The sequence below is a fragment of the Taudactylus pleione genome, unplaced genomic scaffold, assembly GCF_031769625.1.
Source record: "Taudactylus pleione unplaced genomic scaffold, aTauple2 ptg000404l, whole genome shotgun sequence".
NCBI lineage: Eukaryota > Metazoa > Chordata > Amphibia > Anura > Myobatrachidae > Taudactylus > Taudactylus pleione.
In genome coordinates, this window is record NW_028284806.1 from 269,138 (window position 1) to 290,708 (window position 21,571).

The 21,571-nt window shown below is 48.4% G+C and overlaps 1 protein-coding gene across 1 annotated transcript in view; it reads left to right on the forward strand.

The window, feature by feature from the left end:
* LOC148506435 (uncharacterized) overlaps positions 1 to 21,300 on the forward strand; it is a 97,022-nt gene extending 75,722 nt beyond the window's left edge. The window contains exons 8-14 of the mRNA XM_088446743.1: positions 10,100 to 10,221; positions 11,566 to 11,649; positions 14,427 to 14,615; positions 15,025 to 15,148; positions 15,265 to 15,362; positions 18,911 to 19,013; positions 20,419 to 21,300. Coding sequence (XP_088302869.1) covers positions 10,100 to 10,221; positions 11,566 to 11,649; positions 14,427 to 14,615; positions 15,025 to 15,148; positions 15,265 to 15,362; positions 18,911 to 19,013; positions 20,419 to 21,116 — 1,418 coding nt within the window. The 3' untranslated portion in view covers positions 21,117 to 21,300. The remainder of the gene's footprint in view (positions 1 to 10,099; positions 10,222 to 11,565; positions 11,650 to 14,426; positions 14,616 to 15,024; positions 15,149 to 15,264; positions 15,363 to 18,910; positions 19,014 to 20,418) is intronic.
* The last annotated feature ends 271 nt before the right edge of the window (positions 21,301 to 21,571 follow it).

The window sequence follows — 21,571 nt, forward strand, 5'->3', positions numbered from 1 at the left end:
GCAACTCCATCCTTGCAATTATGGTTATGCAGCAGAGGCATCATGCCTCCTGCATGTATTACTTATTCGAGCTGCGTTGTACCCGGAGGGTGATTGGGCCACACAAAATACTGGATAGCACAGGGCCCCTGGTTTCCCTGGCTTTTGGGCATCAGGATAATACACTAAAATATAGCACACACCCTGTCGGTTTTTCTCATAGGCTTTATTCCAATGTACAACTTATTAATGATTTGTTACTTAGAGGAACCACCGGTACCTTCGTTCTTCAACAGAAGCTTAAACTCCTGTTCTCTGCATTGTACCAAATTCTACATTTCCTTCAGACCAGACTCCCCGCTAGGCCTCTCAACTAAACCTTTTTGTCTCCTTAGTCCCGGGACTATAGGCCTAATTTCATCTCTTTGTCACTCAGTCCTTACAAAAACTAACTCCCTAAAATCTACTCACGAGCTGAGGGCCGGATTCAATCACCAGCGATATTTTATGGCCAATTTTTCATGTAAAAATGGAGAAAACTTTTCTCCATCTTGAGAAATGGGAAAAAAATTAGCATAATTTTTCGGTAAAAATGTGGGGATTTCTTACAGAACCCTAATGATACTTTAGGGGAAAAACATTTCGTAAGTTGCTTTCTTTGGCGAAAAATGAACGCTGAAATTTCGGTCTAAATATTTTTTTCCCGTGAAAATTTTGTTTAATGTATTGGGTCTGGTATTTCTGAACATTGGGAATCTGCGTTCAGCTGGGCACTATTGGATCAGGCTCAGAATCCCTTATCATATGAACATGTAACTAGCTAGAGACCCCATCTGATGCCGTGAATGTAAGTCATCTGATATAAGAGTGAGCCAAAACAATAGTACATTGCAGCTTGTGAGAGCCACCTTAGTTTAGAAGCCTCAGTAGCCCAAGTGAGGATGGCATTGCACACCTCCAAGGAAACAAAATGGCAATTGACTCATCTGAGGGGATTTAGACTGTGAGCTCCCGTGGGTAGGGACACTTTTATATTCCATTTTAATGCTATTGTATAGAAATAAATCAAGGCATCAGGCCCAGAATCCCAATCAGCCAGGCGGCTTCAACATGGCGCATTTTACTATCTCGTAAACAATGGCGTCAAAAAGCTGACCAGATGTAGAACCTATAAATTGGTTCATCGGAGGACGCTCTTCCAATATTCCCATAGCCGAGCGATGTTTTGCTGCCATGAAGAAGTCAGAGAACCCAAGTGTCCCATGCCGTTCACAATTACGTACGGGGTCGCTGAAACTGGAGAAGGGGTTGGCGATCCCTGGGCGTATCTGGGTGGAAACTGAGAGGTGACCTAGGGGCCGTTTCATGGGCACGTCTGGGAATTCTGCTGTGTTCCCAATCGCAAATCCGCAGCCTCAGAGGCCATGTGTAGTTGGATTAGAGGAGAGTAGCTAGAGTAGACCCTAGGCTACTGCAAACATCGATGTTGCATCGATGTTGGAGCGTTCACAATCTCCATCGCAACTGCACAGACCACACAGCCTGAAAGTGGGCGTCTCACAGCTTGTACGCTCCATCTCACGGTGTAGCACAAAGGGAAGGCTGAGATTAGCATTTGCATATTCCTGCAACCGCGACTGCAAGAGCGCCTGAAACCGCGGCTGCATTACCAACCAACTCTGCTTCAGGCCCACAGTACATTACAGATTCCAATGAACTGGGTGCTGGACTGTTGAACCAAAGCGTCTTTCATTTATTCTCAGATGCCCAATCTGAACGGAGTCCGGAGTCCTGGGTCCTTCCATTCACAGCCTGATGGACGGCCGCGCAATCCCACACAGTACTTTTCCACCGTGAACGGGCAGGTCTTGGAAAAGAGGCAAAGGGCTTCTGCATAGGCCGTCCTGCCAGTATCATCATACAAAAAGGCCTTGAAAAATGAATCCGTAAACAAAAGTCCAGGGCTGTAGGGGACTTAAGCTGGATGCCCACGTCTGTGGATCTCCTTGAGGAAGAGACACAATGATTCAAACATGTTGTTGTTCTTAAAACATGGCCTAGGTTTAAGGTATAATATATGACCAGAAAATTGATTAACAGGTTTAACTTTGTTACCTTGAGATGCCCTAGATGCCCCTTCTTGTACAGAAAGGCTATTATAGAGGTCTTGTACTGTGTATACAATAATTCCCTAAGGTCTGTCCCACCTCCAATGTGCATACACAGTAGGAGCCAGGGTGCGTGCGGCAACGGCTCCTACTGTTAGGTAGACAGGGACAGACCTAGCATAGGAGGAGGACCGGCCACCTGGGGAAGTTAGGGGGAGTCAGTGGAGGACGTACCAGAAGGGGATTCTTCGTGTTGTCTCCCTTGTGTTGGATAAATAATGACAAAGTAAAGTGCGATTTACAGGAGATGAGTGATCACATTTTAGGACTCTGTGATGATGGGATGATTATCCGTTGTGCCCCGATAGGAAGAGGGAACAGTTTCTCTTACCCACCACCCTGCAGGTTCCCATGTATTTCTACTTCAGGGTCCATAGGGGGTCCACAGGGTTGACCTTGGGGTATAGGTTGGGAACCAAATCCGGGCACCACGCAGTTAAAGCTTTTAGCTCCCAGGATGCACTGGGTCCACTCTCCCTATAACCCCACCCCCAAGCCAGAGGCACCTCAGTTTAAGTTGGTGCCCGGCCGGAGTCGGGTCACCGTTAGCGCAGGGGGAGCTGATTAGCAGCCCCTAAGCTTATTTTATTTTTTTAGGGACAAAGTTTTTTCATGGACTTTGGACTCTTCAGAGCGGCAGCGTCGGACTGTCCATAGGACGTCTAAGCTGCCGCTCCGTCACCCCGCTGGCGCTGAGACGCCAGTACAGATCTGGGGATCTCAGCGGGACCCCAGAGTCTGTACTAGCCGGACTCTGCGGGCGCCCAGGACTGCTGCCGGATCCACGGGGAGCAGGTAAGGTCGCGGATCACCGCTTGCGGTGATCCGCGCATTTCAAATGCAGTCCTGTGCCTCCGGTCTCAGGGGACAGACCGGAGGCGCCGGCAGTGGCGGCGGGCCCCCCATACCCCGTGTGTCCACTAGACCACCAGGGACTTAACGATCGGTGCAGGGAGCCGGCGTCCCGGGGGTTAATAGCCGGCCAGGGGAGGCAGCCTTCCCTGTTACAGCGGCTCCTCCCCTCAGCTCAGCGCGCCTTTCAGTATCCATAGTCTGGCGTCGCTGAGCTGCTTCCTCCGCGGGCCACGCTTCCTCTGAGGTCTCCAGCGGCCATTTTATCTCTGTGGTGCAGCAGAAATCTCTCAGGATGGCAGTGAGTCCAGTCCCCCTGCGTACCTCACCATCAGGTCAGTGTACACAGCGCTGTAGCCTTCCCAGACACTGAATCTGGGCAGTTGAATGCAGTGTAATAGTGCAGTATATTATATGACATGTTTATGTATATATGTATATATCTGCATTGTATGTGACTTATGCTAGTGCTGACTGTACTTTATTCTCTCACCTGTCAGTGTATATCTATTCCTTTTTCTTTATCTGCTCTAATACAGCTGTACTTAGGGTGGTTCTGAGACCTCACATTTATATACTTGTTAATATTTGTGTGGTTTGTCACATACTGTTGCGTGCTGCACGTTGCCATATTTTAGATGGAACTGTGTGTTGCATACGCTGAAAATGGGTCCCTGCAGCTATTTTTGGCATCAGTCAGGACCAGTATAGTGCTGCTTAATATTTCCGCCAAGATGGGTCAGATATGTCTGACCAGGAGATAGAGCGTTATACTGCACCCATTTTTACTATCCTGCAAGTCATGTGCTGCAGGTGTTAGTGCGGAGGATTTGACTCATAAAGGGTTCTGTATGTGGCGTCATCTGGTGCCGGCCTCTTTCACGACCCCCTTGGGCGGTTTATTTTCTCGGGATCCTCTCAATTGCGGATCGCCGGGCGGGCCCCATTGTTGTACCTCACTTGGGGTTACTTCACCATACTGCCCTTTTCATCTCAGGGTATCTCGCAGCTTCTTGCACTCTTCCCCTGTGACACAGACTACCGCTCCCTGCAGGGGTTTTTTGCAGTATATGAATTCCCCCTGGTGCCACAATAGTCTGTCATTCCCCTTGCAGGGATTACCACAACAGCCACCCTGGGTGGATGTCGTTTTCTACGAAACGCTAATTGGCGTGGTTGACGCCCTGTGGTTACTTCCCAGTTGGCTCTGCCGTGAACTGGGTACTGTTCGGGGCTCTTTCCCTCTTACACGGGGGGAAGCCTATTTCAGGTATTATTATCCCTGCTTTAGGGCTGGTAGCAGGTCCATTCTGGTTAGAGTGAATGTTGACCTGCACCTGTATCATACACCCTCAGTATTGCGTGCCTTCGGGTTACCTGTTGCTGACTAGCGGGTGGATCGCATAGCGGGACTCTGGCTGTTGCCAGATAGGAGGTGTTACAACAGTGTTTGGCCTCCTGTCCCAAATTCCCTGAGGGTCATCACGAGCCCCTCCTGGGGGGGATGGGCGTGTTACTCGTCTGATTACAGACGTTACTACGCCTCCCATTCCTGCGTGGTCGGATTCTTCGGATCCGTAGGTGGTAACTCTGCCTGAAATCAGTATACTTGCTTTCGGGAGTTGTTACCCATCCTACCATGGCTATAGCATGGTTGGTTAATACTATTGCATATTGGGTTGATGCATTTGTAACGTTTTTTCCCCTCCAACACGTCGGGGGTTCAAATGTATTTGGTCGCTCATGTAATATATGCAGTTGTCATAGGTGGACATGCCTATATTGGATACCAGTCTCCTAACTTTCAGAGTTCCGGCTGCGACTGTATCCTCCGTAATACCCTATGGCTGCGCTCTGAGAATGCAGAGGTGCAGATACCATCTTTAGGGTTGATATTGTTTGGTCCTGACCTTGACAAGATTGTAGTAACATTGGCAGTATTACTAACGACAAGTTTACCGCTTTCAGCTATGCACACTACAAGGCCTCAGACTAAGTCTGTTAAGTCTTTTTTGTCCTCTCGGTCAGCCTAAAGGTCTGTTTCTTCGTAGACTGTCGGCATCTACAAGGGCCGACATATCCAGTACCGAGCAGGCCTGGACTGCCAGCCGATCCTGCTTCTGAACCTACGGATATCTCTTCAGTCTGACGGGACAGGCCTACAACTGGGAGATACCGATTTTCTCAGTTCGCCCGGTATTAGTGTCAAGTTGCCGCGGCTACGTGGGTAGGAGGGTACGCCCTCTTTACAAGGGCCTTACAGATCCAGAAAGCTATGCAGTTGTTGCGGTAAGCGGAGCTAATTGGGCCATCCCCACTATCTCAGTGAGGGACTGGTTGTTCTGTTTTCTTTCTGGTGCGGTGGCTGAATGGTCCTCTTTGGCCTGTTCTCTGTCTCAATTCCCTGAACCAGTTCCTAAAGCTACCTGGGCTCAGGAGGAAATCCCTATGCTCCATCATACGATGTTTGGAACCTGGGGACTTTAGGGTATCACTGGATATACAGGACGCGTGCCTACGGGTACTTACAGAGACCTTTCTTCAGCATGGGCTGAGGTTTGCTGTATCACAGCAACACTTACAATTTTTCGGGCTCTGCCTGTTGGGACTGTCCTCAGCCCCACAGGGGTTTACCAGCGTTTTGGATTTTCTGACAGTTCTTCTGTTCAGTATATCCCAATGCTCCTGTACCTGGACGGCCTCCTGCTCTTAGCGGGATCACCGGGGTACTTTACGGCCAGGTCAGGATGACTGTGGCTTCTTCAGGGTGCAGACGTTTAATCAACGGGGAAAAAGTCCTCCCTGCATCCCTCTCTGGGTATTCTTCATCTAGGATCCCTGCTGGATTCTCAGAATCTGAGAATTCTTCTGGCGTAAGACGGAATCTCCTCTCTTCCATTAGGAGTACATGGTTGTCTGCGCAGTCGACAGATGTCTTTACACTCTGGGATGCATGGTGGAATGGGCTCAGTTCCATTCCAGGCCTTTCCATAATTGGCTCATCTCCAGATGGAATGAGTTTTTTCTGTCGGATAACTGTTCAAACGATGATGCTCTCTCCGGAGGCAAGTCGGTCCCTGTCCGGGTGGCTATGGCCATCTCGTCCAGGGTTTTCTTTGCTAGGGACAGTGTCTGGACCGAATCCTTTTCAGTGCAGTTGGACGTCTGTCGATTCCACCCTGTCAATTAACTTACTCTGGCATAACTCTTGTTTCCCGGTGAACCTGAAAAGGTTCAGTCCGACAGGGTCAGGACAGTGGCTTCCTTTTTAGCAACACTGTTCGTTGGGTGGCAATGACAGGTATGTCACATATTCGGACATAGTCCGAGGGTCTCCTCCCGACCATCTCGGCAGCGTTCATTTCAGGAGCTCTCCATTGGGAAGCGGGAGTCCTCAGCCGTCACGACGTGCATCCCGGGGACTAGTCTCTTCCCCAAGAGAGGTTTCATCTCCTGGTGAGCAGGGGGGGCCCCCCTGAGGTGACCCTCATGGCCTTCTGACTTTATCACACTAGGGTGTTACAGTTCAGCTCTGGGGATTCTGAAGCAAACTTCAGCGACTCTTTGTCTGTGAAGTGGTCCTTCCACTTTGTGTACCTGTGTTCTCCGGTCTCCCTTCTTCCTCGAGGTCTTTGGAAGTGTTTTCAATCGAGACGGAGATGCTTTCCTGCTGGTGGCTCCTGATTGCCCCAGATGTCAGGGGTACTTGGATCTTCGGAGTCTCTACATCGATACTCCATCCCTGATGCTTCACTGCCCGGACCTGTTGTCTCAGGGTCCTTGGTTTTGCCTTGGACCTGGGTCGTTTGTCTTTGACTGTGTCCTTACAGTGGTCTTACGGCTTCCCTGGCTTTGTCATCGTTGGAATGATTAGAGCACATGGATCAGCTTTTGCTGGGACCTACCACAAACTGTGGCAGCCATAAATCTTATGGTATTGTACCTGTCGATACAATCCTCCGGTGTCCAGGATTTCCAGATATTCTGGCATTCCTTCCGGCTGGCTTGGGTTTCACACTTGGCCTGGTCTTCCTGACAGTGCGGATCTCTACACTGTCAGTATGGTTAAGATATGGAATTGCTTCACTCTGGTATCCAGTTCATCCTTTGGAGTGTTTTCTTGATTATGCCTCCATTTGTCCTCCCTAGGGACTCCTTGGGAGTAAGTAGTGGTTCTTCGTTACCTCCGGGGACAGTCAATGGAACCGCTGGTTGTGATAGCCATTACATGGTCTATTGCTTAGGCTCTCTCTTTCTCTCAGGGTGTTTATATCAACCAGGAGAGTGTCTGAATTGGGAGCGTTCTCATGTGGCTCCCTCTTCTGGAGGGCATCATGTCAGGGTGGGAGTTGCTCTCGCCCTGTGTTTCTTCTTAGTGGTTTTCAGGTTCCATATTATTCTGGAACTTATGGTACGGCCATTCTGTCCCCAGTCCTCTCGGCTGGTGTGGCCTCATTGACTGTGGTCTGGCCTCTTTGGATTTATGTGATCCGTTCAGGTTCCTTACGGAAATCGGACTCCTTATTGGTGGTCTGAGATTTCTGGTTTTCACAGGAAAGGATGGCCGGCCTATAACCAAATGTTGACTTGGATGGCCTCGTAGGTCTTCCTCAGGGGCCTACCCATGGGTAGGCCTTCCTGTTGTTGATGCTTGTTTTTTCTCGGGCCATGTGACCCTCGTGTGCGGCTCGCTGTGGCGCCTCGGCTGTTTTGCCTTACTAGGTGGCCACGTGGTCTTCTGTCCACACCTTTTTAAAGTTCTAGGCATTGGTTTCCTTTGCCTCTCAGGATGCTTCCTTTTTGGCGACGGATTCTCCTCTCAGCACAGGAGCGTCCCCACCCTTGGTTGAACTGCTTTGGGACATCCCCAAGGTCAACCCTGTGGACCCCCTATGGACCCTGAAGTAGAAAACAAGAGATATGGTAAGAACTTACCTTTGTTATCTCTGTTTCTACGAAGTCCATAGGGTCCACAGGGCGCCCGCCCTGACGCACCTGGCTTCATATGGGCTGTGTGGCTGGTCACCGGTTTTCCGTCTCCCATTTCGGTGAGTATGGTTATTGAGTGTTCCAGTTTTCTCTCTCTTTTTCTCTCCTCCTCCGGCCTTTGGCTACTTACAAATTGAGGTGCCTCTGGCTTGGGGGTGGGGTTATAGGGAGAGTGGACCCAGTGCATCCTGGGAGCTAAAAGCTTTAACTGCGTGGTGCCCGGATTTGGTTCCCAACCTATACCCCAAGGTCAACCCTGTGGACCCTATGGACTTCGTAGAAACAGAGATAACAAAGGTAAGTTCTTACCATATCTCTTGTTTTTACCACGTTGTGATGATAATAATCATTTGGGCAACATCAGGAATGCTGGTTTTGCATTAGACCCTTTGTCAAAAAGGGCAGATTATAATTTCTCTATGATTTAGCCATTTGCTTTCAAATTTCCACGTGGCGAATAACTTACATTCTGTGAAGCCTACGTGGCTTGATCAGATGATAATATAGAAAAGCTGAAATTAATTCATCGGTAGAACAAAAGAGACCATGGGAAGGACACCGAAGAGACGTTTTTACTATCGCTAGAGGAGCGGCCCCATCCTGTACCACAAATCCTGCAAATGCTTGAGCCGTCTGCATGGACTGGTTACCTAGGAGCAGGCAGCGGGTGTGTATCCATACACTGTGGGCTTCATATACACACAATGGCAGGGCTAGGTGACTCAAGCGCCCAGAACAGTCCCATGCACCGCCTTCCCCCATAATTTAATCAGACCCGCAGGTGGATGGAGGGCAGGGACATTTTCCTGCTGACTCCCGATGCCCCTGTGCAACCGCGCATAAGGAACACGCCAGGAGCCAGCCCCGATATACACATATATATATATATACAGTAACTATATACTCATATATATATATATACACACATTATATATATATATATATATATTAATATATATAGTAACTATACACACACACATATATATATTATATAGTAACTATATACACACACACACACATATATATATACTGTATATATAGCTGTGGGACAGACTGATGCACTTTTCAGGCAGGGATGTCACACACTGACTGACCCCCACACCACAATCCCCTTTGCAGCAGCAGCAGCAGCAGCAGAAGCCTTTTACCGGGCGCTGCCTGATGACGTCACTCGCTGCCAGAGCACAGCGGCATGACAGCAGCCGGGCATTGTGGGAAATGTAGTCCCTTATCCTCCTCACTTGCCGTGACATCATCAGTTTGCGCCCGGTAACAGAGGCTGCTCTGCTGTCACAGGGCTACCTACCCAGCAGTGCTGCTGCTCACAGGTTGGTTATAAGCAGTGTGATGTCTTTGCCATATAAGTTATATATATATATATATATATATATATATGTATATGTACTCTGTATAGTGTGCTATTGTAGGAATGATATGCTTTCTGGGGTTACCTGGATCTCAGGTGAGGACTTTAAGGGGTTCTTATCTTAACACCTCATTTACCAGAGGCCGGGGCCGTCCCTCAGGGAGGGGTATGCGCTGCCATGTCTGTCACTGGGACCTTCTGTAACCCGGCGCTTATCTGGTGTTATTCCAATGTGCCAATGTGGGCATATCCCATCTAGCTACACATTAGATATATATATATATATATATCCGAAGACCGCGCCACATTAGGGATCCCATAGATCAGACGCCTCTCCTCGCCCTCAGAATGGTTTTGGGGTCCTCTCAGTGAAAGACACCTCCCCCCACCCCTGTACTCCCCCTGGGCTGTGCTGGGAGATGGGCTATGTCAGCTTAGCATGTGGGAGGAGGTATGGCGAGGGCCGGGGGTAACAGAGAACGCTATAGAAGCCCCCCTACCACCCGGAGATTGGGAATAAGGTGCTGGTTACATGCATTCTGCTACACAGCGTATTGTACCAATTGGGGACTATATCTGCAGTGTAGACCCTTTGTGGTTTATTTGGATATTTTATGGCCCAGTCTCATTTTAGGTAACTAGTTATGGTTAATGCAAGTTGAAATACTGGCCAGGTCTAAGCTATTGTAGTAAATCATACTTGATATACTGTATGGATCGAGTTCAGTGCTGCCTGTTCCCACAGTGGCTCTTACCTGGCCTTCCTCGCACAGTGTGATCAGTCTCCTCTCTGCTCGGATCCCCCTACACTGTGTCTCATTTGGGAACCCCCCCTCTACTCTCCGGGACAGCGAGGTGAGATGCCAGGTACTGTAACACTCGCTTTCACATCATAGTAGGGGGATTACACCCCGTTGTTATATAGTGATTTATATAGCAAGAGCCCAATTGCAAATTACCTATTCTACCAATATCTACTATATAGGTCACTTTGTCCATACCAGTCTCAAATAAGCCCTGATGTACAACCTCCCCCAAGCCCCTCCCAGTTGAACTTATTTGCCCGTATGACCCAACTCGCATGGGTTAAATCTTCCCACTCAGTCCTGGACTCCGTAGTTCCTAATTTGCCCTGGGTGGTCCTTAGTTCCTTAGAAAAACCCAGCGGTGCAAGATTTTTGGAAAATTGGCTCCCAGTTGGATACGCCCCATTGAGCTTAGTGCGTACCGGTCCGATAATCGCACCGTCGGATCGGAGCGTTTATCGGATCAGCATACGCTATTTGGTAGCTTGTACCCAGCTTTAGTATCGACCAACCAGTGCTGGAAACATTGTGGCCAAATTGTCACCTAGAATCGCATTTGGTGGTCGTGCAAAAAACAAAATAGATCTATCTGTGAAAAGATGTACAGACCATTATACTCGCCTGTTACGTGATGCCATGTCCTGGCTCTCCCGAACTGTGCGCATCAGTAGATACCATTAACGACCATGTAGATAGGACCATTATTCGTGCTTCTTGCGCTGCAAAATTTTCGATTGCCCGCCACTGGAAAAAAACACAATGCAGCTTACCCTTCAAGGAGTGAGAGACCATATCTGGTTCATTGGTGATGTGGAAGATAGAATGTGGCTACTACAAAACACTGATAAGAACTTCCATAAAGAGTGGGACACCAGGGTGGATATTTATTAACTTGTGATGTTGCACATAGCAACCAGTCAGATTCTACTTAACATTTATCTAGCACCTTCTAGAAGATAATAGCTAGAATCTGGTTGCTATGGGCAACATCACCACTTCTAAAAACCCGCACTTTAGTAAATATTCCCCTTACTCCCCATTGCTCACTATTGCAGCCAATAACGTTAGACGGATACTAAAAATCATTTTGACTACATTAGGCAATATGCAGAATACAAAACACCACACAAATCAGGACATTGTATGTTTGTACTGTATGTATGGTTTATTGACAGGTTCTTATATGGTTACAGGAATTGTCACATTTTCATTGTCCTTTTTATGCTTCATATGTGTAACCCTGACTGACTTTTGTGTTCAGTCTTCAAATAATAAGAACAAAAATCTCATTTACCACTGGCACATGATATATATATTACAGATTTACTTAGTTTTGTTCCTTTATTTTTTTATATAGAGGTCACCACAGGCGCATCCTCTTTAACTTGGGCTTGTGTTCTTTCAGACAGTCACCAGGATGGACAGAAGTCACATAGCAGAGAGGATATTACATCTCACCCTGGAGATCATCTTCCTGCTGACTGGGGAGGTGAGGGAGTCTGGGACTGTCACAGTGACATCACTATTATCTCTATTACTAACACAGGGACCTGACTGGGGAGGTGAGGGAGTCTGGGAGTGTCACAGTGACATCACTATTATCTCTATTACTAACACAGGGACCTGACTGGGGAGGTGAGGGAGTCTGGGAGTGTCACAGTCACATCACTAATATCTCTATTACTAACACAGGGACCTGACTGGGGAGGTGAGGGAATCTGGGAATGTCACAGTGACATCACTATTATCTCTATTACTAACACAGGGACCTGACTGGGGGGGTGAGGGAGTCTGGGAGTGTCACAGTGACATCACTCTTATCTCTATTACTAACACAGGGACCTGACTGGGGGGGTGAGGGAGTCTGGGAGTGTCACAGTGATATCACTATTATCTCTATTACTAACACAGGGACCTGACTGGGGAGGTGAGGGAGTCTGGGAGTGTCACAGTCACATCACTAATATCTCTATTACTAATACAGGGACCTGACTGGGGAGGTGAGGGAGTCTGGGAGTGTCACAGTGACATCACTATTATCTCTATTACTAACACAGGGACCTGACTGGGGAGGTGAGGGAGTCTGGGAGTGTCACAGTCACATCACTAATATCTCTATTACTAACACAGGGACCTGACTGGGGAGGTGAGGGAGTCTGGGAGTGTCACAGTGACATCACTCTTATCTCTATTACTAACACAGGGACCTGACTGGGGAGGTGAGGGAGTCTGGGAGTGTCACAGTCACATCACTAATATCTCTATTACTAACACAGGGACATGACTGGGGAGGTGAGGGAGTCTGGGAGTGTCACAGTGACATCACTATTATCTCTATTACTAACACAGGGACCTGACTGGGGAGGTGAGGGAGTCTGGGAGTGTCACAGTCACATCACTAATATCTCTATTACTAACACAGGGACCTGACTGGGGAGGTGAGGGAATCTGGGAATGTCACAGTGACATCACTATTATCTCTATTACTAACACAGGGACCTGACTGGGGGGGTGAGGGAGTCTGGGAGTGTCACAGTGACATCACTCTTATCTCTATTACTAACACAGGGACCTGACTGGGGGGGTGAGGGAGTCTGGGAGTGTCACAGTGATATCACTATTATCTCTATTACTAACACAGGGACCTGACTGGGGAGGTGAGGGAGTCTGGGAGTGTCACAGTCACATCACTAATATCTCTATTACTAACACAGGGACCTGACTGGGGAGGTGAGGGAGTCTGGGAGTGTCACAGTGACATCACTATTATCTCTATTACTAACACAGGGACCTGACTGGGGAGGTGAGGGAGTCTGGGAGTGTCACAGTCACATCACTAATATCTCTATTACTAACACAGGGACCTGACTGGGGAGGTGAGGGAATCTGGGAATGTCACAGTGACATCACTATTATCTCTATTACTAACACAGGGACCTGACTGGGGGGGTGAGGGAGTCTGGGAGTGTCACAGTGACATCACTCTTATCTCTATTACTAACACAGGGACCTGACTGGGGGGGTGAGGGAGTCTGGGAGTGTCACAGTGATATCACTATTATCTCTATTACTAACACAGGGACCTGACTGGGGAGGTGAGGGAGTCTGGGAGTGTCACAGTGATATCACTCTTATCTCTATTACTAACACAGGGACCTGACTGGGGAGGTGAGGGAGTATGGGAGTGTCACAGTGACATCACTAATATCTCTATTACTAACACAGGGACCTGACTGGGGAGGTGAGGAATCCTGGGAGTGTCACAGTGACATCACTATTATCTCTATTACTAACACAGGGACCTGACTGGGGAGGTGAGGGAGTCTGGGAGTGTCACAGTGACATCACTCTTATCTCTATTACTAACACAGGGACCTGACTGGAGAGGTGAGGGAGTCTGGGAGTGTCACAGTGACATCACTAATATCTCTATTACTAACACAGGGACCTGACTGGGGAGGTGAGGGAATCTGGGAGTGTCACAGTGACATCACTATTATCTCTATTACTAACACAGGGACCTGACTGGGGGAGGTGAGGGAGTCTGGGAGTGTCACAGTGACATCACTCTTATCTCTATTACTAACACAGGGACCTGACTGGGGAGGTGAGGGAGTCTGGGAGTGTCACAGTGACATCACTAATATCTCTATTACTAACACAGGCACCTGACTGGGGAGGTGAGGGAGTCTGGGAGTGTCACAGTGACATCACTAATATCTCTATTACTAACACAGGGACCTGACTGGGGAGGTGAGGGAATCTGGGAATGTCAAAGTGACATCACTATTATCTCTATTACTAACACAGGGACCTGACTGGGGGGGTGAGGGAGTCTGGGAGTGTCACAGTGACATCACTCTTATCTCTATTACTAACACAGGGACCTGACTGGGGGGGTGAGGGAGTCTGGGAATGTCAAAGTGACATCACTAATATCTCTATTACTAACACAGGGACCTGACTGGGGAGGTGAGGGAATCTGGGAGTGTCACAGTGACATCACTATTATCTCTATTACTAACACAGGGACCTGATTGGGGGAGGTGAGGGGAGTCTGGGAGTGTCACAGTGACATCACTCTTATCTCTATTACTAACACAGGGACCTGACTGGGGAGGTGAGGGAGTCTGGGAGTGTCACAGTGACATCACTCTTATCTCTATTACTAACACAGGGACCTGACTGGGGAGGTGAGGGAGTCTGGGAGTGTCACAGTGACATCACTCCTATTTATAGTACGAATTACTGTCTCTCAATACACAGGATTACACAGTAGTGAAGAAGACATCTGGGGAGTGTGAGACACCCAGCAGCTGTCCCCGTGTGTCAGGACTGAACAGGACCCAGAGCCCCATCACGGTGCCTCCACCTCACTCACTGATACATAAGAGACACAATGACCAGAAGATCCTGGAACTCACCAACAAGATCATCCAGCTGCTGACTGGAGAGGTGACTGCTGGGAATGGGACATTATACAGTAACACCAGGGGATGTGTCTGGGTGATGACTGGAGAGGTGGCTGCTGGGAATGGGACATTATACAGTAACACCAGGGGATGTGTCTGGGTGATGACTGGAGAGGTGACTGCTGGGAATGGGACATTATACAGTAACCCCAGGGGATGTGTCTGGGTGTTGACTGGAGAGGTGACTGCTGGGAATGGGACATTATACAGTAAGACCAGGGGATGTGTCTGGGTGATGACTGGAGAGGTGACTGCTGGGAATGGGACATTATACAGTAACACCAGGGGATGTGTCTGGGTGATGACTGGAGAGGTGACTGCTGGGAATGGGACATTATACAGTAACACCAGGGTATGTGACTGGGTGATGACTGTATCATTGTGTGTGTCAGGTTCCTATAAGGTGTGAGGACGTCACTGTCTATGTCTCCATGGAGGAGTGGGAGTATATAGAGGAACACAGGGGTCTGTACAAGGACGTGATGATGGAGAATCACCGGCCCCTCACATCACTGGGTAAGAGGAGACTGTCATGTATTGTAATGGGGAGAGCAGCTATGGGGACACCTATATACACATCACCTGATAATCACATATATACAGTGTAATCAGTCACTGTGTGTCTCCTACAGATGGGGCCAGTAACAGGAATACCCCAGAGAGATGTCCCCGTCCTCTTTATTCCCAGGATGATACAGAGGAGAATCACAGTGTCCCACAGGAGGGTCAGGTAGGTGGAGTTGATGCCTTTGACAAAACCTCTCTTACAATCTGTGTTGTGTAGGGGAACATATAAGGGGTCATATGCAAACTGGAAAAAAAGTGCACATTGTATTTATGACCACGACACACGTACAGCATATGGATAACCCCTACTATATGGGAAGTAGTCCATGCAGACAGGCTGAGTGACTATATGCTGGGTTGTAGTATAAGGTGGGAGATGCTCATCGGTCAGAAGGAAAAACATCTCTTCATCATCCTTCCTACAACGTCTTTACTTCCACCTCTAATTTAGTTTCATCTTTTCTCGTTCTCTCATAAAATCCATCCTGTACTGTATAAGCCACATTGCGTTGACAGTAAAACCTTGCACACAAGGATGTTTTGTATGAAGTGGGGCTAGTAACGAGTATGGACATCACCTTGTAATGTGTCCTTATGTTAATGCGCACTCACGTAACGTATGAAGGGCATTCTTTACCGCGTCCATCAGCTTCCCTCATCTTTACCTCTGGAATGAACAACCACTTCCCCAATTAGTTTCACAATATTGCCCAGAGGATCATCACCACGTGTGAGGGTGTGGATTGCAAAACCTACAGTGAAAAGGGTAACAATGTCTAGATACACAGCAGATGTTAGATGGTCAGTAGGTCGGCATGGACAAAAGTCCGACATGTAAGATGGTCGACAGGTACAAAAGTTTGACACTGAAATGGTCGACACGTTTTATTGTTGTTTTCTAACCATAATCTTCACCCTAACCCTCCCTTCTAGTGCCTAACCCTCCTTCCTGGTGCCTAACCCTCCCTTCTAGTGCCTAAACCTCCTTCCTGGTGCCATCCCTCCCTTCTAGAGCCTAAGCCTCCTTCCTGGTGCCTAACCTTAGTAGTCTCGGTAGGTGCCTGACCCTAACTGTCCCCTCTAGTGTCTAACCTTAACCCTCTGGTAAGTGCCTAACCCTTACAGTCGGGATTAGTGCCTCCAGTAAGTGCCTAACCCTTACAGTCGGGATTAGTGCCTCCAGTAAGTGCCCAACCCTTACAGTCGGGATTAGTGCCTCCAGTAAGTGCCTAACCCTTACAGTCGGGATAAGTGCCTCCAGTAAGTGCCCAACCCTTACAGTCGGGATTAGTGCCTCCAGTAAGTGCCCAACCCTTACAGTCGGGATTAGTGCCTCCAGTAAGTGCCCAACCCTTACAGTCGGGATTAGTGCCTCCAGTAAATGCCCAACCCTTACAGTCGGGATTAGTGCCTCCAGTAAGTGCCCAACCCTTACAGTCGGGATTAGTGCCTCCAGTAAGTGCCGAACCCTTACAGTCGGGATAAGTGCCTCCAGTAAGTGCCCAACCCTTACAGTCGGGATTAGTGCCTCCAGTAAATGCCCAACCCTTACAGTCGGGATTAGTGCCTCCAGTAAGTGCCCAACCCTTACAGTCGGGATTAGTGCCTCCAGTAAGTGCCCAACCCTTACAGTCGGGATAAGTGCCTCCAGTAAGTGCCCAACCCTTACAGTCGGGATAAGTGCCTCCAGTAAGTGCCTAACCCTTACAGTCGGGATAAGTGGCTCCAGTAAGTGCCTAACCCTTACAGTCGGGATAAGTGCCTCCAGTAAGTGCCTAACCCTTATTGTCGGGATAAGTGCCTCCAGTAAGTGCCCAACCCTTACAGTCGGGATAAGTGCCTCCAGTAAGTGCCCAACCCTTACAGTCGGGATAAGTGCCTCCAGTAAGTGCCCAACCCTTACAGTCGGGATAAGTGCCTCCAGTAAGTGCCCAACCCTTACGTTCGGGATAAGTGCCTCCAGTAAGTGCCTAACCCTTGCAGTCGGAGTAAGTGCCGAACCCTTACAGTCGGGGTAAGTGCCTCCAGTAAGTGCCGAACCCTTACAGTCGGGGTAAGTGCCTCCAGTAAGTGCCTAACCCTTACAGTCGGGATAAGTGGCTCCAGTAAGTGCCTAACCCTAAAAAAAAAACAAAAAAAACCCACATGTCGTTCATTTTTGTGCCGACTTTTTTGTCAATGTCAACCTGGCCACCTGGCGACTTTCTTTCATGTCGACCTTTAGTGTGTCAATCTTTTGTTCCTGTCGACCTATTGACTGTCTAACATCTGGTGTCTATCTAGACCGTGTCGACCTTCTTACTGTAGACTGGATCTCCACTGTGATGGGCTCTGAGTGTATGACCGAAGCTAGTGACAACCAACACGAGAGCAAGTACAGTGATGTGATAAAGAAATGGTGCCCTCTTGCTTATCAGGGCATATTTAATACTCATCTATGGCCCGATTCAGACCTGTTCGCACGCAGCCGTCAGGGGGCCGAGTATGCAAATCCCGCGAACGCACGGCAAGTCATCAGGACGCCCACAATGTCTTCGCGTGCGGCGGCAGTGCGATCGCAGCCAGTGTATTGACGCCTACTTTCCCTTTCGCAACACACGTCATCTCCAGGAAGTACATGTAACAATCGGTAACATCGAGAACCATCGGCTGCATAAGCAGCGCATGTTTTTGACCCTACCCTACCGCGAGCACTGTGAGTTCTGCTGTGTTTTAAACAGGCAGGTGATGTGTACAATGACGCTGCCTTTTAATTATGCACGCCCAAAGAACGCCGTTTTAACGCTCAGGCACGCCTGCGTTCGCACCACCACTCCCGCGTTTTACTGGACCTTCCCCTGTCACCAGCCACAAACGACACGTCCTGTCACTCAAACTAGCGGGGGGCAATCGCTTCCTGATCGCAATGACTGGCTCGCACACCGAGACGCACGCGCAGATTGCACAAATCGTCCGTCTGCGTGCGAACGCAGTTTAGCGAACGGGTCGCCCCTAGTCCTCACCGAGTCCTAAAATGTGATCACAGAATGCCATCACTAGTTATCACATATAAGCAGCTATTTGGCATATGTCATATATTGCTATAATACGGGCATGGTTGCCTATACCCGTATATCTGGTGTAAGACTTATGTATATCCTACAAAGGTGCTAAGGGGAACATTACATCTAAGTGCAAATTTTAATGTCCATGTGTCAGTGTAGTTTTAACCTTGTGCCTGTGGAAATGAGGAAGAGTCAGTATTTCCTTATATACATATAGATGTGGGGGATTGATGTAGGATGGGATCAGGGCCCATATCTAGGGGTCCACACGCCCCCTTGCAAAGTTAAGGACTGGATGCAGCCCCATCATCCTTATACAGTATTCTGTGTGTGTGTAATTTCACTAATTGAAAAAGTCACTAAATCGGCCCCTCATAACTTTTGATGAATATAAGCTCGTTATTCCGAACGTCTATCCCAGGTTTACGTCTGGGTACAGAGACAGAATAGTAACAAAAATCAGCTTAGTAATGTCCCGGTTCTGCAAAACCCCCCCAGAAACCTGAATATACAGAGACGTGAAACTACATTACTGAGGCTAATCTGTATTCACCAAGACATTCCCTGACCCTCCCAGCTACAGGGGGAACATTTATCACACACAGGGATCAGCATCCTGTTCCTCAGTTCATTATAATAAACAATATTAAAGGTGTCATTGTTTTAGGATGAATTGATTGGTACTAACAATATAAAGGAGGAAGAGGAGACGTATGTGAGGGGTGATCAGCAGTGTAAGGAGAAGGAAATCCCTACAGCTATCAGCACAGGTGAGTATCTCATACATCAGGAGCCATCAGCCCCTATTATACTCCTGCTCTCCCCCTCACATCATGTCACTGTGTGTTACCAGCCCAGAGATCTGACCAGTCTCCTCCCCACACTCTCTGGTGTATCTCATACATCAGGAGCCATCAACCCCTATTATACTCCTGCTCTCCCCCTCACATTATGTCACTGTGTGTTACCAGCCCAGAGATCTGACCAGTCTCCTCCCCACACTCTCTGGTGTATCTCATACATCAGGAGCCATCAGCCCCTATTATACTCCTGCTCTCCCTCTCACATCATGTCACTGTGTGTTACCAGCCCAGAGATCTGACCAGTCTCCTCCCCACACTCTCTGGTGTATCTCATACATCAGGAGCCATCAGCCCCTATTATACTCCTGCTCTCCCCCTCACATTATGTCACTGTGTGTTACCAGCCCAGAGATCTGACCAGTCTCCTCCCCACACTCTCTGGTGTATCTCATACATCAGGAGCCATCAGCCCCTATTATACTCCTGCTCTCCCCCTCACATCATGTCACTGTGTGTTACCAGCCCAGAGATCTGACCAGTCTCCTCCCCACACTCTCTGATGTATCTCATACATCAGGAGCCATCAGCCCCTATTATACTCCTGCTCTCCCCCTCACATTATGTCACTGTGTGTTACCAGCCCAGAGATCTGACCAGTCTCCTCCCCACACTCTCTGGTGTATCTCATACATCAGGAGCCATCAGCCCCTATTATACTCCTGCTCTCCCTCTCACATCATGTCACTGTGTGTTACCAGCCCAGAGATCTGACCAGTCTCCTCCCCACACTCTCTGGTGTATCTCATACATCAGGAGCCATCAGCCCCTATTATACTCCTGCTCTCCCCCTCACATTATGTCACTGTGTGTTACCAGCCCAGAGATCTGACCAGTCTCCTCCCCACACTCTCTGGTGTATCTCATACATCAGGAGCCATCAGCCCCTATTATACTCCTGCTCTCCCTCTCTCATCATGTCACTGTGTGTTACCAGCCCAGAGATCTGACCAGTCTCCTCCCCACACTCTCTGGTGTATCTCTTACATCAGGAGCCATCAGCCCCTATTATACTCCTGCTCTCCCCCTCACATCATGTCACTGTGTGTTACCAGCCCAGAGATCTGACCAGTCTTACGGCTCTCACAAGTCACAGCCTTCTCCTAAGTGCCTTATTGCCTCTTGGTCACTCAGAGGTCATTCCCCATGACTTACATTCTCTATTCAATGCTCAGTAGTCTCTGCCTAGTTACATGTCCAAAACGATATGGGAAACTGTGCAGTAGGAGTATTGTAAATGCTAAAACTTTACTAGGATTAAAGTGCCCTTTACATTTTAAATTGTCGGTTGTGTCATCACTGTGTTTATTCCCAGCAGACGGAGATAACGGCAGGGACACACCAGAAGGGCATCTCATGGTGACCTCAGACTGTAAGACGGAGGATAATGACCTCACACCCAATTCTCCAGTGCTTCCAAACGCAGTTTTGTCGCCTGATACCTACAAATGCCCTGACAGACCAAATGTAGATACACACGGGGCAGTCTATGGCGGTTATAGGGTGTCTCTGTGCTGTGAATCTGCTAAATACATTACCCAGAATGCAACTGTGATTACACAACAAAAGCGCCACAAAACTGAGAAGCCGTTTTCCTGCTCGCAGTGCGGGAAGCGCTTCACCCAGAGATCCATCCTTCTTAAACATCAGAAAACCCACACCGGCGAGAAGCCGTTTCCCTGCTCCGATTGTGGGAAATTGTTCACGCAGAAGTCCCACCTTTCTCAGCATCGAAGAGTCCACACAGGCGAGAAGCCATTTCCGTGTTCTGAGTGTGGGAAGTGTTTCAGGTTTAAGTCCGACCTTGTGAAACACATGAGGACCCACACGGGGGAGAAGCCGTTCCCCTGCCCTCAGTGCGGGAAGCGTTTTACTTATCAGTCCGTTCTCGTCCAACACCAGAGGACTCACAATGGGGAGAGGCCCTTCTCCTGCCCCGAGTGTGGGAAACTGTTTACACAGAGGTCCCACCTTGATAGACATCTGAGAATACACGCAGGTTTACACAGGTGAAAAGCTCCTTTGTAAGAATAAATCTCATTAAACCAAGTGTTTCTCCGGAGACGACCTCTGCTTTTATCTATGTGTCCACTTGTTTAACTTTTCCCTTGAGGGGGTTTATTTACTAAAGGTTGATTTTGAACGATTCAAAATCGATCAACATCGATGCGTTTCTAGGCCTAAATCACACATTCACTAATAGACCATTTTTTATTTGCTTTTTAAAGTATGAGTAAAAAAAAAACACAACTTCGATGTTGATTTTTTTTTTTTTTAATCTATTTTAAATTGATTAAAATCGACTTTTAGTGAATAGACCCTGAGATGTTATCTTAGGGCCTGATTTAGAGATGTACGCTAACCCGATGGTTAGCGTACATCTCTGATTGTGTGTACTGTGCAAGTGCAGCCCTCCATCTGCGAGTCTGCTTGCAGTGCCTCCTAGCCACTGCCTGATTGACAGGCTG